This window comes from Girardinichthys multiradiatus, chromosome 5, assembly GCF_021462225.1.
Source record: "Girardinichthys multiradiatus isolate DD_20200921_A chromosome 5, DD_fGirMul_XY1, whole genome shotgun sequence".
Classification (NCBI taxonomy): Eukaryota; Metazoa; Chordata; class Actinopteri; order Cyprinodontiformes; family Goodeidae; genus Girardinichthys; species Girardinichthys multiradiatus.
This window is the reverse complement of record NC_061798.1, coordinates 1,049,377-1,068,601: the sequence shown is the minus strand read 5'-3', so window position 1 is coordinate 1,068,601 and position 19,225 is coordinate 1,049,377. Positions and strand designations below refer to the sequence as shown.

Genomic DNA, 19,225 nt, shown 5'->3' with positions numbered 1-19,225 from the left:
CTATCTCACAAAATTAGCATATCATTAAAAGGGTCTCTAAACGAGCTATGAACCTAATCATCTGAATCAACGAGTTAACTCTAAACACCTGCAAAAGATTCCTGAGGCCTTTAAAACTCCCAGCCTGGTTCATCACTCAAAACCCCAATCATGGGTAAGACTGCCGACCTGACTGCTGTCCAGAAGGCCACTATTGACACCCTCAAGCAAGAGGGTAAGACACAGAAAGAAATTTCTGAACGAATAGGCTGTTCCCAGAGTGCTGTATCAAGGCACCTCAGTGGGAAGTCTGTGGGAAGGAAAACGTGTGGCAGAAAACACTGCACAACGAGAAGAGGTGACCGGACCCTGAGGAAGATTGTGGCGAAGGGCCGATTCCAGACCTTGGGGGACCTGCGGAAGCAGTGGACTGAGTCTGGATTAGAAACATCCAGAGCCACCGTGCACAGGCGTGTGCAGGAAATGGGCTACAGGTGCCGCATTCCCCAGGTCCAGCCACTTTTGAACCAGAAACAGCGGCAGAAGCGCCTGACCTGGGCTACAGAGAAGCAGCACTGGACTGTTGCTCAGTGGTCCAAAGTACTTTTTTCGGATGAAAGCAAATTCTGCATGTCATTCGGAAATCAAGGTGCCACAGTCTGGAGGAAGACTGGGGAGAAGGAAATGCCAAAATGCCAGAAGTCCAGTGTCAAGTACCCACAGTCAGTGATGGTCTGGGGTGCCGTGTCAGCTGCTGGTGTTGGTCCACTGTGTTTTATCAAGGGCAGGGTCAATGCAGCTAACTATCAGGAGATTTTGGAGCACTTCATGTTTCCATCTGCTGAAAAGCTTTATGGAGATGAAGATTTCATTTTTCAGCACAACCTGGCACCTGCTCACAGTGCCAAAACCACTGGTAAATGGTTTACTGACCATGGTATCACTGTGCTCAATTGGCCTGCCAACTCTCCTGACCTGAACCCCATAGAGAATCTGTGGGATATTGTGAAGAGAACGTTGAGAGACTCAAGACCCAACACTCTGGATGAGCTAAAGGCCGCTATCGAAGCATCCTGAGCCTCCATAAGACCTCAGCAGTGCCACAGGCTGATTGCCTCCATGCCACGCCACATTGAAGCAGTCATTTCTGCCAAAGGATTCCTGACCAAGTATTGAGTGCATAACTGTACATGATTATTTGAAGGTTGACGTTTTTTGTATTAAAAACACTTTTCTTTTATTGGTCGGATGAAATATGCTAATTTTGTGAGATAGGAATTTTGGGTTTTCATGAGCTGTATGCCAAAATCATCCGTATTAAGACAATAAAAGACCTGAAATATTTCAGTTAGTGTGCAATGAATCTAAAATATATGAATGTTAAATTTTCATCAGTACATTATGGAAAATAATGAACTTTATCACAATATGCTAATATTTTGAGAAGGACCTGTATGGATAACAGAAAGGTGATTCTACAATAAAAAATGAATTTTCTGCATGTATCTTCAGTCAAGAGAAGCACTAAGAAAAACTTGCTAGTTGACAGCCCTGCTGACTGGTGGAACATAGAAGAAATCGTTGCTGAACTGAAAGAACTGAGAATATAAATGGACGGACATGTATATGACAGACTAAAACCTTATTGTTATGAGTCTGAAATTTATCAGTGAGACAGATCTGGTTCATTAAACTGAGAAACATTCCACTCAATTTTGCTAAAATATTAGTAGTAAACTTTTCACTTGAATTTCCTTTTCTTCATAGAACCCATCATTCTTTTTCAGACACAGCTCTTTATGATCTCCTGTGATATGTTGATAGTTCATTAACCTTATCCAAAGTATTAATGATAATATGATCGTTATCTTTTGACTGAACTGTTCTCATCTCAGTAAATTGTGCAACAAACCCAACCAGTCACTGCAAAGGAGCATTAAGAATACAATAGAGAAATGTGTTTCTAATAATTCAGATGGAATTTGGCTTGTTTATGATTGAAATAAAATTGTGAGCCCAGACCCCCAATGTGTGTGTTTCAGTTCCTGTTTTGCAGCGTCCTGTGCAATGATAGCAACTGCTGCATATGACCCTGAAGGTGAGACAATACACTTACATTTATAGATGGAGATTTACAATAGCTGCCAGCTTAACTTACTCACTTTTTACACAATTATTGGTCAGCATGTGCATGAAGTTTAAGTTATATTTAGATTTTAAAAATTCCAAATCAAAACCAAATTGTGGCTACAATGTTTTTCATTGTTCCATCAGTGCTGTCTATCCTCATTTTCTTCGCTGTTTCCTTCAACGGTTTTGGAGGAATCTGCCTGACCTTCACATCACTCACTGTGAGATTTCTTCTCATACACACACACACACACACACACTTGAGACAACATGTGTTGTGAATTGGCGCTATATAAATAAAACTGAATTGAATTGAATTTCTTAAACCCAGAATTGTTTACTATGGGACAGATACTATAAATGTGCTTCTTTCGTCTGTACATAAATTACCTTTTTAAACGTGACATTCTCATCAAAGTGTTCCACTCCTAAGGCTCCATTGTCTTTATTCTTGCATTTCAAAAAAGGAACGTGGTATAAAATTTATTTTCTTAAATCTTAGTCAAATGGTAAAATCCTAAAATACATTTATTTTAATTTTGCCAAGAGCTTTTGAAACATTTTATTAAAATTATTCCTTCTTTCATGAACCTGTTCTGTTTTATTGCCATCTTTTCAGCCCCTCATTCCACTTTAAAGAAATTTGGCCTGCCAAAAATAATAAATGAAAAAAATTACAACACAGTCTTTTGTTCTGCACTGAGCATGTGAGATATTAGTGTAGTTCTTACTATTAAACACTTGGAGAGGAAAGGGTGTTAAGCTGTGGTGTTTAAAACACAGCATAGAGCCTCATGCTGGACCTTATGAGTACTAATATAACCGTTATTATTAAATATATACATATAAATGTATGTCTTACCTTCAGTAAAACTGTATCCTTTTTTAATTACTTTAGTTTATATAATATTACATGTGTAATTCATAAAAATATAATAGTTAACTAATCAATGGTTACCCTGCGATGGATTGGCGACCTGTCCAGGGTGTACCCCGCCTCCCGTCCATAGACTGCTGGAGATAGGCACCTGCTTCCCCACGGCCCACTGTGGAAGAAGCGGTGTAGAAAATGACTGACTGACTAATTAATGGTCCACCTGTGATTAATTGCTATGATTTATGTATTAATTATAATGCATCTTTAAAGCCAGAGCTGTATGTTTAGAATCAGCAAGAAGATATGAACGAGAAGAGGAAGGCTTACTTTTGCACTTTCTACTATATCTTACTGGCACGAGGAGATATTTTCCTGGTTTATTGAGCAACACTTTTTTCTGTCTATATGTAGAACCGGCTGCAGCAAGGAAATGCAATGTGTTGATCTGAATACCTTTTCTTGTGTTTAGCTACGTTTGGATTAAATGCTTTTATTTTGACTGAAGTAAAGGACCAGATATTTTCACATCATGATGCAAATACAGCTAGAAGTTCACAGAGAGGGTTCCAAATGTTTTCTATCACAGCCAGATAATTTAACTTCACCTGTAGCTCAGATGAAAGTCCCTCTACTCTGTTCATCATGACTCTGATAATGCTCATTAGAGTCAACCTCCGCATCTTGCTGGGTGAATAAGTGATTAGCTTTAACTTACAATGAGTCCATTCTAAGTCAGCATTCAGGTTTTACCACTATCTTCGCCTGGTTTATACCGCTCTGCTTCCACCTGTTCCTGTACACACACACGCACCAGGTTCCCACTCTCCGGTTGGCTCCACGGTTGCTCTGAAATGAGGCCTGTTCAAGGCGCTCTTTAAGAGCACTGGAACCTTTTCCTTGGTCATACAATGGATGAAAAAGTGCTGTAAAATTTCCACACTGATATTCCGTACTGACATTAATGAATCTGGGGCTGACACCATCTTGCTCTGCAGCCTTGTTCCGGCTCATTAAGTCACAGGCAGCATGGAGGGGCTGGAGCACCAGTATCTTCTGATTTGGTTAAAGAAAGATGGAGAGGATATTTGAGTTGTGACAGGAAAGCTGCAGATCAAGGGAGGATGGGAGGTCTGTTAGTGAGCAGGAGAAGAGGATGCTTAGCTCGTTCATTAAATAAACCAACTGAAGCAAGTTTTCAATTTTTAGCGCTTTCCAAACTTCCATTGATTCAATCCAGTTTTTAATTTAGTTCAGTTCACTTTATTTGCATAGCGCCAATTGACAAAATAGCTTGTATCAAGGCACTTTACAAAAAAAATCAGTTCAGTCAAATCATACAAATTCCAAATCAAGTACATACATTCCAGTCAATCATAGTTAACAAATAATACTCTCAAATTATAGTCAAATGATTTATTATTCACATTGGTCAAATACCTTTCTATCTAAGGGAACCCAGCAGATTGCATCGAGTCAGAGAATTGCAGCATTCACTCCTCCTGGATGAACGTGTAGGGACAGTGGGCATTGTGTCGTTGATTTTGCAGCAATCCCTCATACAGAGCATTCATGTAGTGACAGTGGAAAGGAGAACTCCCCTTTAACAGGAGGAAACCTCCCGTAGAACCAGGCTTAGTGTGAGCGGCCATCTGCCACGACTGACTGGGGGTTTGAGAAGACTGAGTATACAAAATAACACAGAAGCCCTGTTCAAGGAGTACTTTCTATGTTAAAGAAACTTTAATGGCAGTAGTAGCTCCTTTAGTGGCTTCATTTAAAAGAGCTACTACTGTCAATTTTACATCTATCTATGGCAGAAATACATGTAAAATAGTTTTTCCTTCAGCCAACGAGTTGAATTTATGAGAAAGCCAGAGTACCGAGGTAAAGAATGTAGAAAGAATGTAGAAAAAGTTTTGATTAAAAAAAAACCTGATCACTTTTTATTACATTTTACTTTTAAAAAGGCTTGTCAATTATTTATGCCCTTCTCAATAATCAGTGAAGACGTTTTTTGGCATTACATCTATCAAACCCTTCCTACGAATGCTGAGCAGTTTTCTGCATGTGTCCACTGGTCTTTTGATTGTTTATCTTTGGTGATGAGCTCTAAGTCTTTGGGGTTGGAGAGGTCTCCTTGCCATCTCCATATTCTTTAGCTCCCTCCACAGATTCTCTATCAGATTCAAATCAGGACAATGGCTGGGCTGCTCCAAAGTATTAACATTATGCTGAGTCAGAAGAAACATGTTGGTAAATTAAAAAGATTACTGTAAATTGTAATCTGCCAGCTATATGAAAAATGTTGGACTTGACAGCGTACTTTTGGCTAAATAGAAAAATTCTACCAAGATTATTGCAGTATATTCTGTTTTTAGCTCACCTAAAATATGGGGCCCAAAGCTTAGGGCTCATAACAAGATGTGCTATTTTTTGGTTAGGGGTTAGGTTTAGTACTAAGGTGTGAATTAAATATAGGTTAGGTTTAGGGTTAAGTATGTAATGGTTGTGTCTATGTTTCGATAGGCCATAAAAATGAATGGAAGTCAATGCAAAGTGCTTGTAAAGATAATATGGGTGTGTTTGTGTGTGTTAGCACCTCAGCAAACTTTCACTCCATCCATAGACATAGCTGTAATGCTGCCAGTACCACTGGTCACTGCATGTGGTTCACTTCACACTAAAGAAACTTTCCACCCTGATGTGGAGAAGCAACCGTATGCATGGGGTGTGAATCATCTATTTTGAACACGAATGTTAAACGATACACAGTGACAGGTAGAGCAGCCTGAATTATCTCAACAATTGCATAATTGATTACAGTTAATTTAGCAGTTGGCTTTTATGGTGACTTCTATATTCTTCCTCCAAGGCCATCGGCAGACTCCTCAGTCACCAGCACAGGTATTACTCTATTTAAATTCAGATTGCTAAATTGGTTCAGTATTCTGTATATATAGATATGGTCATGACTGCTGGCCAAAAAACTTTACTTAGCCAAGGGTGCTCACACACACCCAGAAAGTACACAAATTCTCACAAACAGGACAGAAGGACAAATGACAGGCCAAGGTTTAGGACACAGGCCAGGTCAGGTGGTGGCAGGCAAGGGAGCAGGATAGGGGTAGGGGGTGGGTTGACTCACCAGGTTTCTGATTGGGTGAGAGGCGGCACAAAAATTTAGACCAAGTGGAACAAGATCTGTTGCTTCCAAAACTACCATGGACCCACATACAGCCACACACACCCACACCCGCACACATGCGTGCGCACACACACACACATGGGCATACACACTCAATTCAAGGGGAAATGGGCTAGCTCCATTTAAAAGCTGTAGCTCCTCCTGCTGACTGTACCCCTACATTGCAGCTGATAAATGGAAACAATTACTATAAATTACAGCTATTTATTTTATTTAGTTTTAACATTTCATTTTCATGTCAAATCTTAACTGACTAGAGCATTCACAACAAGAGTTTCTATAGGCAGATATTAACCACGAGAAGTTTTCCTTTTTTATTGCTTTAATTTCTCTCTTTCTTGCAGCTTCCTAACATGTTTGGAAATATACGGTCAACCATCCTTTCCCTGATGATTGGCTCCTATGCTTCTTCAGCAGTCACCTTCCCAGGAATCAAGGTGCTTACTCACATGTACCTATACATCTGAATTGAAAGAACTAAAGAATTAGTAAGGAATGTGTCAGCACTACATTGTCAAAAAACCTCATGACATTTTTTGCCACCAGCCCTGATCAGATTCAATTTTTTGTTATCAGTCAGGAGGAATATTTTTCGGATCGTGAACACTGAAGAGGAAGGAAGTGAAAATTAATAAAATATCTAATTAACAAACCGAACAGATTTGTAAGAGAAAAAAAATTGAAGTAGGAGGGCAACCCCAAAAAGATTAGAAAAGTTCAGATGTAAACTGGTGTCTTGATGTCAGCTTTACTATTTGGTGAAACATTTTGTTCTTTTCTCCATCTCTTCATATTCTTTTCCATCATCACTCCTCTCCTTCCATTCTGTTTGTCTTTTCCATCCACACCTTCCTCCTGATCCTAATCAGTTGATTTATGACCTTGGTGTGTCATTCCGACTCATCATGTGGGTGTGGACGGGTATGGCCTGCACAGTCTTCTTCAACTGTTTCCTGAACTGGCCAGGTGAATCCTTTCCAGCACCAGAAGACACCAGATACACGTCAGTTCTCATATTCTCTATATGACTACATTAGTTCCTGGTTTAGAAAAACATTGCAATCAAGCATTTAACACTTTTTAATAAATCTTCTTCTGTCTACCATTTAAATAATGTTCAAAAAGTGAAGATTAAAAAAAAGAGTTTTAGGACTTATTGTGTCCCATTATTTCTGCAAGCACACCTAAAGGTGTCTAACATTGTTACCATATTTTTGATGTCCAAATTCTCTTTTAGAAACTGGTAGAACAGCAGGAAGGCAAGTCCAGTAGCTGTGGCTTCTTCCTTAGACATGCCTTTTGAACTGTGCTAAATATGAATCATTTCATCATCTTGGTGAAAATATGTATGTATATCCCTGGAAAAGAGAGCACAGATGACAATAACTATATCTTAGATATTGCTGCATTTAGTTTACCTCAGTTGGAACTCACAGCATAATAATTGTCACACAGTTTATCTTTGTAACATTTCTAGGCAGGATGTTCTCATTGTTGTGCTATTGTTGATCTAGCCACATACTACAAAGCACGCTTAACATATCAAGGTTTTACTTGAGTAAATCCATTTAAACTAACTCTAATATTCAATTTAATTAAATTCCAAAATACTTTATTAATCCCAAAGGGAAATCAAATGTTGTTTTAGCTCATTTTATACAGGTTTCTTCAGAGAGCTGTTGTAGATGCTGATGGCTGTGGGCAGGAAAGATCTCCTGTAGCAATCTGTCTTACCGCAGATTTGAAGAAGACTGACTGAAGACACTCTGTTATTGTACGACAATCTCATGAAGAGGAGGCTCAGGGTTCTCCATAATGTTCTTCATTTTATGAAGAATCCTTCTTTGAGCAATGATCTCCAGAGGTTCCAGAGGAGTCCCCAGAACAGAACCAGCTCGTTGAGCTTTTTTAAGTCCCTGGCTCTGATCCTGCCCCAGCAGATGATGGCAGAAGAGATCACACTCTCCACTTATAGAAGATATGCATCTTGCTGCAAACACCGAAAGACCTAAGCTTCCTCAAGAAGTACAGTCTGCTTTGTCCCTTCTTGTAGACAGCTTCACAGTTGCATCTCCACTCCAGTATGTTGTCCAGGTGAACACCTTGGTATTTATACTCCTCTGCCGCATCTCCGCTTCTTCTCCCATGATGGAAATAGTGTTTGACCTATTCATGTTTCTCTTAAAATCTACAATCATCTCCTTTTTTTTTTTTTTACGTTCAAGATGAGATGATTGTTTTCTACACCATGCCACAAAGTGGTCCACCAGCTCCCTGTACTAAGCTTCTTGTCCATCTCCGATATACCTCACCTATTTAGACTCCTTTCTGCCATTTCTATGTGTTTTCACTTAGCCTCTTTCACAAAACACATCAAGCCATGACTTAGACAGCCTTTGTCAGTCTCTGTAATTTCTCAAAAGACTTAGAAGGCATTGGCAGTTAAAGTAAACCTGAACTATTATGGCTTTGACACCATGCAAGACACATGCAAGTCACATTCTTGTAACCACTGACAAATGTAAAGGCTAGCCAGTTTTTTGACTCGAGTTTCATGTAGCAATGACAGCCAGTCTATGCAACCAGCCTGCAGTGCATTAACTTACAAAACAGATTACTAGACTTAAGCCATGGGTAGTTCTTTCTGTAGATGTGACACCTGAAAATGGAACAACACTGATATATTTTACCCTTTAGAATGGGAGCTCTTCAGGTTGGAGGGGAGTTCCTGCCTCAAGTGGAGGAGTTTAAGTATCTCGGGGTCTTGTTCACGAGTGAGGGAAGAATGGAGCGGGAGATCGACAAACGGATCGGTGCGGCTGCCACAGTAATGGGGGCGCTGTGCCGGTCCGTTGTGGTGAAGAGAGAGCTGAGCCGAGTAGAGCCGCTGCTCCTCCACATCGAGAGGAGCCAGTTGAGGTGGCTCGGGCATCTATACCGGATGCCTCCTGTACGCCTTCCTCGGGAGGTGTTCCAGGCACGTCCCACCGGGAGGAGGCCCAGGGGACGGCCCAGGACACGCTGGAGGGACTATGTCTCTCGGCTGGCCTGGGAACGCTTTGGGCTCCCCCTGGAGGAACTGGAGGAGGTGTCTGGAGAGAGGGACGTCTGGGCGTCTCTGCTGAGTCTGCTGCCCCCGCGACCCGGTCCCGGATAAGCGGAAGACGACGAGTACGAGTACAAGAATGGGAGCTGTCCGGCGCTCATTAAATGAGGGAATTTATGAGGGGAGTCAACCGGCTGGTCTTACCTCTCTGACCCACCAAGTGAGGTAGTTACAGTCAGGTAATGGACAAATTATGTAATGATTAGCTGCTTTCATGGCTGGAGGGTGCGACGTAGAAATGACATACAGTCTGTGCAACCAGTTGGTTGGCAGACATAGGACCGAGGTGCACATAAACTAACCATGATGCCGTTTCTTGCAATTAACACACATTAAAAAGGTTGCAGAAAAGTCTGACACTTCTAGCAAAAGTGGACAGAAACACAGGTAAATAGATAAGCTCTGAGCCAATTTTTAATTCTGTAGGATGAAAGAGAGCACATTATTCACAGAAAAAAAGTTTACCCAATTGCTATGTTTGGGGAGAGGCATGGTTAAAAACTAAAACTGTATCATCTATGGAAGGAGTACATTAAGTTAAACAGTAGCTCAGCTGATAATCCCTCTCCAAGAAGGTCCACTTTATGCTTCTCAGCAATTGTGAATTACAGTTTAAAAAAAGCTATGCAGCTTATGTATTTAATTAGGAAATTGAGTATGTAAGCGTATACATTTTGGATACAGTTTTTAAAAATCTTATTGAAAGTGTTTTAACTTTTAACATGTGCACTTGGTATGGGCATTTAGTAGGATGACATATATATATGCCTAAAACCTTTTTTAGGCAGGTTTGAAAAAATGCTGTAAACAAAGAATGCTTTAAAAAATGGAAGTGTTAATCATTTATTTTCATCAATCAACAAAATGCAGTGAATGAACAAAAGAGAAATCTAAATCAAATCAATATTTGGTGGGACCACCTTTTGCCATCAAAACAGCATCAATTCTTCTAGGTACACTTGCACTCAGTTTTTGAAGAAACTTTGCTGGTTGGTTGTTCCAAAGATTTTGGAGAACTAACCACAGATCTTCTATGGTTGTAGGCTTTCTCCCATCCTTCTGTCTCTCACACACTTGATAATGTTGAGATCATGGCTCTGTGGGTGCCATACCATCACTTCCAGTATCTCTTGTTTTTCTTTATGCTGAAGATAGTTCTAAATGACTTTGGCTGTATTGTTTGGGTTTGCTCACTTAGCATTTTGTAAATTGACAAAAAATAAATAATCAGCATTTCTATTTCTGAAAGCATTCTTTGTTTACAGCATTCTTTCACAACTGCCTAAAACTGTTGCACAGTACTGTATATATTCACATATATATATGTATATATATATATATATATATATATATATATATATATATATATATATATATATATATATATATATATATATATATATATATATGTATATATATACATACATATATGTGTAACCGTGGGAGTATACCACAGCATATGTCAATGTCTCAATAACGCCAAGTGCCCTTGAGTATCAATTACAGCTTGACAACAATGTCTTATGATGTTCACAAGTCAACTTATTGCCTGCAGAGGTATGGCGTCCCACTCTTTGTGAAGGGCGGCCCTCAGGTCATTGAGGTTCTGGGGTACAAGAGTTATGAGCCTCTAGATGGCTACTCAGATGATTCCGTAGCTTTTCTATGGGGTTCAGGTCTGGATAAAGAGCAGGCCATTCCATTCAAGGTACCCCGGGCTCCAGCAGCCATTCCCTTATGATGCAACCTTGATGAGCTGGAGCATTGTTTCCATGAAGATGAAAGTAGGCCTTAGGCCTATGTTGTTTATGCAGGGCACAATGATTGGATTAATAACATTATTAAGGTAGTATAGACTTGTTGACGTGACATTTGGGGGCCTCTGACCTCCCTTAAACGTGCCTGGAGTTAAGTGCCATTAATCATCTGGGTCTGCAGGGTACTGTTCACAATAAAGCGCTTATCAGTGTAAGATTTGGCCAAAGGACGTCCACTTGTTTGCCTTTCTGTGACTCTTCCAGTCTCTCTGCTGCAAATCTCTGACCCTCTAAGCTCAGTGGCCACTTCCATCTGAGAGCATCCAGTTTTAAGCTTTGCAACAGCAAGGTACTGTTGATCAATTGTTAAATGTCATCTTGGTCTCATGATGTCAATATGTCAACAGCATGATGAGGAGGCTATCTAAATACCAATTCTGATTGAACCAGGACATGTATTGGTCAATTCACAGATTAGACACCTGTTGTAAATTTTGCCGTTAAGCTCCTTGTTAGTGAACAGCTAGTTTTGCAAAAAGTACTGAAACTTCGACAGTTGGACATCTGCATTCAATCATTTAGAGAAGGTCAAATTAATGCCCTTTTCCCACTGGCTCTATTTAGGTGGTACAGTTCAGTATCTGGCATTGACTTTGCAGCAATCCCTCATACTGAGCATGCATGTAGCAGTAAACAGTAAAAGCTCAGTCAATCGCCATGTCTAGGAGAGAAAAAGGGTTAAACACTGAAAGACATTGCCATGTGGATCATCGGTAGAGAGTGAGCATTAAGTTGTTGCCAGCAGAAGCTTGGACGATGCCCCTCTCCAGAAAGGTGTCACAAGTAGACACAGAGTCAGACCAGGTGTAGCTTCTAGAAAGAGAAAAGAGAAAGAACAAAGTTAGAAGCTGAAATAACAGCAAATAATGCAAAATTGGAGAGTAGTGTAAGAATGTAGGGAAGAGAGTGAAAGTGGTCATTATGTCCTCCAGCAGCCTAAGCCTATAGCAGAATAACTACAGAGATAGCTCAGGATAACCTAAGCCATTCTAACTAAAAGCTTTATCAAAAAGGAAAGTTTTGAGCTTAGCCTTAAAAGTAGACAGTTTGTCCATCTAGAGCCCACTGATAGCCATCAGGTTTTTTATACTAAAAACCACAACAATTGGGATACCTCTCTCTCTCAGATTGACCATAACCATTGGAAAAGAGAAGGGGTCATACAGGTAGCAGAAATGGAGGGTGTGCTTGCACCTCAAACATAACTGAGCCGGTTTAGGCTAAACCTGACTCCCCCTTACTCCATCCAACAGGGAGGGAAGAAGACGGAGGTAAAAATAAGGAAGATAGCTCAAGATAGAAGTGTCTGCCTCACGGACTAAAACTGGGAGCTGGTTCCACAAGAGAGGAGCCTGATAACTAAAGGATCTGCCTCCCATTCTACTTCTAGAGACTCTAGGAACCACCAGTAAACCTGCAGTCTCAGAACGAAGTGCTCTGTTAAGAACGTATGGAACAATCAGATCTCTGATGTATGATGGAGCTAGATCATTAAGGGCTTTGTATGTGAGGAGGAGAATTTTAAATTCTATTCTGGATTTAACAGGGGGCCTATTAAGGGAAGCTAAAGTAGGAGAAATATGATCGCTCTTTTTAATTTTCATCAGAACTCTTGCTGCAGCATTTTGAATCAGCTGAAGGCTTTTAACTGCATTTTGTGGACATCCTGATAGTAACAAATTACAATAATCCAGCCTTGAAGTAACAAATGCATGGACTAGTTTTTCAGCGTCACTCCTGGACAGGATATTTCTAATTTTGGCAATGTTCCGGAGATGAAAGAAGGAAATCCTATAAACCTGTTTAATATGGGATTTAAATGACATGTCCTGGTCAAAAATAACACCAAGGTTTTGTACTTTATTATCAGAGGTCAATTTAATGCCATCCAGTTTAAGTGATTGACTAAACAGTTTCTTTTTTAAAGACTCCGGTCCAAAGACAACAACTTCTGTCTTGTCTGAATTTAGAAGCAGAAAATTTAAAGTCATCCAAGTTTTTATGTCTTCAAGACACACTGGTAGTCTATCTAACTGGTTGGGCCCATCAGGATTTATGGATAAGAAAAGCTGTATATCATCAGCGTAACTGTGAAAATGTATCCTATGCTGCCTGATAATTTTACCTATTGAAAGCATATATAAAGAGAATTGGCCCAAGTACTGAACCCTGTTGTACTCCACAATTAACCCTGGAGTTTAAAGATGATTTATCATTTACATGAACAAACTGGAGTCTGTCAGACAAATAAGATTTAAAACAGCCTATCGCTGTTCCCCTGATCCCTACAGCATTTTCCAGCCTTTCTAAGAGAATATTGTGATCGACTGTATCAAATGCAGCACTGACAGGACAAGTACAGACACAAGTCCATTATCTGAGGCCATAAGAATATTATTAGTGACTTTCAGCAGAGCTGTTTCAGTGCTATGATGAGCTCAGAAGCCTGACTGAAACTCTTCAAACAGGTCATTGCTGTGTAAATGCTCACACATTTGATTAACAACTATTTTCTCAAAAATTTTAGACAAGAATGGAAGATTGGATATAGGTCTGTAATTTATTAAGTCATCTCGATCAAGCGAAGGTTTCTTAAGCAAAGGTTAAATTACAGCTACTTTAAAAGCTTGTGGTACATATCCATTTACTAAGGATACATTAATCATATCTAAAATGGGGCTGGTAATCAGAGGGAACACTTCCTTAAATAATTTGGTTGGGATTGGGTCTAACATACAAGTTGAAGGTTTAGATGAAGCTAATATTTCTGATAACTCAGGAAGCTCCACAGGATCAAAACAGTCCAAACACAGATCAGGTTCTACAGCTACTTCCAATGTTGTCTCACTTGCTGAGGATGAAGTAATCATCTTCGGGAGTATGTCAATGATTTTATTTTTAATAGTATCAATTTTATTTAAGAAGAATACCATAGTGTCATGACTGCTGAGAGCTAATGGAATGGATGACTCAACAGAGCTATGACTCTGTGTAAGAGAAACCTAGGATTATTCTTGTTCTCTTCTATTAATGATGAGAAATAAGCTGTTCTAGCTTGGTGAAGTGTCTTTTTATACAACAGTATGCTATTTTTCCAGATTAAGTAGGAATCCTCTAGGTGTGTAGAGCTCCATTTTCTCTCCAATTTTCTAACATTGTGCTTTAAAGTACGCAGATCTAAATTAAACCAGGGAGCTAGCCTCATATGAATAATTACATTCTTTTTCGAGGGGGCTGCATTGTCTAATGCACCATGCAATGATGAAGTAACACTATGAACAAGAGAATCAATTTGTGAAGGGGAAGTAACTAAATTATTGCCCTCCACTGTGCTTTTCTGTGATAATGAGGAAATCAAAAGTGGAATAGATTCTTTAAAGGTTGTTACAACATTGTCTGATAATGATCTACTATAATGAAATTTTATTTCAGGTGTGGAGTACTCGGTTAAATTAAACTCAAAAGTGAACAGCAAAATTTAAAATTCTCCTTCTCACATATAAAGCCCTTAATGATCTAGCTCCATCATACATCAGAGATCTGATTGTTCCATATATTCCTAACAGAGCACTTCGTTTTCAGACTGCAGGTTTACTGGTGATTTCTAGATTCTCCAGAAGCAGAATGGGAGGCAGATCGTTTAGTTATCAGGCTCCCCTCCTGTGGAACCAGCTCCTAGTTTTGGTCCGTGAGGCAGACACCATGTCTACTTTTAAGGCTAGTCACAAAACTTTCCTTTTTGATAAAGCTTATAGTTAGAGTGGCTTAGGTTATCCTGAGCTATCTGTGTAGTTATGCTGCTATAGGCTTAGGCTACTGGAGGACATAATGACCACTTTCACTCTCTTCGCTACATTCTCATACTACTCTCCAATTTTGTATTATTTGTGTTATTTCAGCTTTTAACTTTATGTTCTCTCTCTTTTCTCTTCCTAGAAGCTACACCTGGCCTGACTCTGTGTCTACCTGTAACACCTTCCTGGAGGGGGACATCATCCAAGCTTCTGCTGGCAACAACTTAATGCTCACTCTCTACCGATGATATACTTGGCCCTGTCTTTCAGTGTTTAACCCTTTTTTTCTCCTAGACATAGCTATTGACTGAGCTTTTACTGTGACTAATTATATGTGCTCTCTTTCATAGGCTAACCTTGAAAACCGGCTCAGAGTTTATCTGTTCTTTCTTTCTAGATGAAATGCCTAAAGGAGCTATAACCATTAATGTTTCACTTTTCTTTCCTATAGAAAGTACTCCTGGATCAGTGCTTCTGTGTTCTTTTTGTGTCTCTGCTCTGTTCTCTCAAACCCCCAGTCGGTCGTGGATGGCCACTCATACTGAGCCTGGTTCTGCTGGAGGTTTCTTCCTGTTAAAAGGGAGTTCTTCCTCTCCACTATTGCTACATGCATGCTCAGTATGAGGGACTGCTGCAAAGTCAATGCCAGTGACTGTCCACTGTAGCTACATGCTCATCCAGGAGGAGTGACTGCTGCAAGTCACTGACGATGCAATCTGCTGGGTTTCCTTAGATAGAAAAACTTTTTATCCAATTTGAATAAATAACTGAATCTGACTGCACTGTTGGTTAGGATTAATTGGAATGTATGTTCACTTTATGAAGTGCCTTGAGACGACATGTGTTGTGAATTGGTGCAATATAAATAAAACTGAATTGAATTGAATGTGGGGTTACCAGGAGAAACAGGGAGAGACGCAGCTGTCTCCAAAGTTTGCCTGAAGAAGCTACAATTTTGGGCTTTATAAGGATGTATTTGTCTCAGCCAAGGCAATAACGTGGACGAGGACAGTCACTTAAAAAAAACACGTGTTAAAACTGCAGACCGTGGTTAAGCTATTTTTAGGTGAATATTTGGTCCTGTTCATAACTTTTATGGACAGGATTTCTAGACGCAGCCAAGGGCCGGAGGGGGTCTGGTTTGGGGACCAGTGGATTTCGTCTCTTCTTTTTTGCAGATGACGCGGTACTGCTGGCCCCCTCTAGCCAAGACCTAGCGGTTCGCAGCCAATTGTGAAGCGGCGGGGATGAAGATCAGCTCCTCCAAGTCCGAGGCCATGGTTCTCGACCGGAAAATGGTGGCTTGTCCTCTTCAGGTTGGAGGGGAGTTCCTGCCTCAAGTGGAGGAGTTTAAGTATCTCGGAGTCTTGTTCACGAGTGGGGGAAAAATGGAGTGGGAGATCGACAGACGGATCGGTGCGGCTGCTGCAGTAATGGGGGCACTGTGCCGGTCCGTTGTGGTGAAGAAAGAGCTGAGCCGAAAAGCAAAGCTCTCAATTTACCGGTCGGTCTACGTTCCTACCCTCACCTATGGTCATGAAGTTTGGGTCATGACCAAAAGAACAAGATCCCGGATACAAGCGGCTGAAATGAGCTTCCTCCGTAGGGTGGCCGGGCACTCCCTTAGAGATAGGGTGAGGAGCTCGGCCATCCGGGAGGGGCTCGGAGTAGAGCCGCTGCTCCTCCACATCGAGAGGAGCCAGTTGAGGTGGCTCGGGCATCTATACCGGATGCCTCCTGGACGCCTTCCTCGGGAGGTGTTCCAGGCACGTCCCACCGGGAGGAGGCTCAGGGGACGGCCCAGGACACGCTGGAGGGACTATGTCTCTCGGCTGGCCTGGGAACGCTTTGGGCTCCCCCTGGAGGAGGTGTCTGGAGAGAGGGACGTCTGGGCGTCTCTGCTGAGTCTGCTGCCCCCGCGACCCGGTCCCGGATAAGCAGAAGACGACGAGTACAAGTATTTGGTATTCGTGCTCTGTGGATTCAGCGGGTCTTCCTCCCGTTTGAGCTGATACAAGCAGTCTGATTACGGACAGCTGCTCTCTGCCTGCTCCCTCCTCCTGCACACGATGGTTCACTTAATGACTGTCAATAAATGTCATAACCAAACAGGCTGTTTCATAATGGTATTGTTTTGTGTATTTTGGGGGAAATGTTTGTGCATCTGAACTGCTGATTTTATGTGTGATCAGCTGATTTCAGAGGTTATTAAATACAGCGCCCCCTACTAGTGTGTAATTCAGAAAGATGATGTGTCATTTCTTTCAGCCTTTGGGCATGGTTTATAATTTGTAAACACTAAATTTATATTTCGGTTTGACCCTCTCCAGCCATTGTGATCTTTAATATTATTGAAGTCGCACTTGAGCTTTTTTTTACTTTTCCCTGCACTACTTCTTGGATAACCTTTTCATTTCTCCTCCTCCCATGACCAATCAGTGAACAGCAGACTGTTCACATCACATGTAGTCCCTACTCAGCTACATCACATGTAGTCCCTACCCTGCTCCTGAGCAGGTATGACTGCATGTCATACCTGCTCAGGAGCAGGGTCCAAATAAACATGGTACCGGTACGGAAAAAACAGTAATGCTTGCAAAGCGGGCTGTGTGGAGTGGAGCCAGGCTAAATCAAGCCAATGGAAAAGAGGCATAAGTTCACCTGTAAAGGTTATAGTGCATTTCAGGTTCATCCTGAAATTTCACCTGAAAGCGCAATATCCCTAACTTTTTGTGATTAGAATATGTATAGTAGTTGAGTCCCTCCTTATTTTGCCACCATATAGTGTATAAGATAATAGTTGAAATCTTTTTTTATCTTCTCTCGGCAGTAAAAAGATTAAAATGAATGGAGTTGTAACAGAGGACAGGATGACTGGGGACAGGTACATCACCAATGTGACCATCATGGAGGACACAGTGGGAGCCAGACCACCAGAATCTGAGCATAGAGACTCCGGAAACACTGCCGAAGGTAAAACTTTATTTATGTAGCCTTTTTAATGCACATTTCATCATAAATAATAATGTGTTGGCATTGTGTGTGTAAAAGAACATTGTATCGCATGTGTATCATTCAAAAGTCTTTTGGAGGCTTTATTCCCAGAGGCTGTTGGCTGCAATAAAAAGGGTCTCAAATAGGCTAGGTTCTCTAAAAATCCAGTCTCTCAGTTCAAAATGCAGATACATCTCAGCATCGGGTCTCAAAGGGACACACCTTACAGAGGTGGACCTGGAGGAATAAACCTCCTCCATCCTAGCCTTCATCTCCAGTGGTGCTGATGATGTCACCTCCAGCAGGACAGTAACCTGCTATCCAAACCAGAAACCCTGGTTGAATGCTGAGGTTAGGGCTTTGCTCAAACCAAGAAGTGTGCATCACAGACTACAACACCAGGGATGCAAAATGCCCAAGGAACTCTTCCTTGCCAGACGCACTCAAGTTTCAATGCCCGTTACCTTAAGCTTTTCTTTTTTCATCTTAGAGCAATAGTTATTGCGGATTTAGAGAAAACAGTGTGTATAGTCTTTAATTCAAAAGACAAAAACCAGAAAGCAAAGTGTATCAGAGTCAAATTCCTTGTTTGTATGTACGAACTTGGCAATAAAGCTGATTCTGATTAAGGGAACATGGAAATTTTAAACAATCAATGGTCAAATTTACATATCATATATATAAAATAAAATAAAAGAAAGTAAGTCATATGCACTTTTATAAGGGTCAGATGGTGATGATGTTCTTCATTCACTGTAAATCAGTTTAAATGCTCCCACACCTTCGTAGGCCCACATAGCAGCAGTTTGAAGCCTCTAGTATCCTTCAGTGTTACTTTTTTTTTCTCTCCTATTGGTTAGCTCCCGCTGCTGTCTGCTCCCGTTCATTTTTTATCCTGTACCGTCCCAATCACGTGATCTTTACTAATGCTGTCTCTCATCCCGCTTTGGGAATCCCGTGACACGTGGGGGTGGGGTACCCGAACAAATGTCAGCCTCTAGTGAGGACGCGGGCAGCAGCATTCTGGATCATCTGCATCTGTCTGATTGACTTTTTCAGCAGACCTGTGAAGTAGAGTAATCAATTCTACTAAAGATGAACGCATGAATTCGTTTTTCAAGGTCCTGCTAAGACACCAGTCCTTTATTCCTGGAGATGTTCTTAACTAGTCCATAACTACACCCAGATTTCGAGCCTGCTTGGTGGTTTCCAGATATTAAATAGGAGGGACCCTAAGATGGACCCTTGGGAGGTCCCACTTGTGATTTTTGTAGTCTCTGATTTAAAGTTACCTACTGACACAAAAAAGTCCCTGTCCTTCAA

General features: G+C 40.9%; 1 protein-coding gene across 2 annotated transcripts in view; it reads left to right on the top strand.

Annotated features, from left to right (window-relative positions):
• Positions 1-19,225, top strand: part of slc43a1b (solute carrier family 43 member 1b) — a 38,050-nt gene that overhangs the window by 11,498 nt on the left and 7,327 nt on the right. For both annotated transcript variants that reach the window (XM_047364287.1, XM_047364286.1), the window contains exons 4-8: positions 2,022-2,077; positions 2,254-2,330; positions 6,536-6,628; positions 7,061-7,194; positions 17,739-17,881. In XM_047364287.1, the coding sequence (XP_047220243.1) occupies positions 2,022-2,077; positions 2,254-2,330; positions 6,536-6,628; positions 7,061-7,194; positions 17,739-17,881 (503 nt within the window). The remainder of the gene's footprint in view (positions 1-2,021; positions 2,078-2,253; positions 2,331-6,535; positions 6,629-7,060; positions 7,195-17,738; positions 17,882-19,225) is intronic.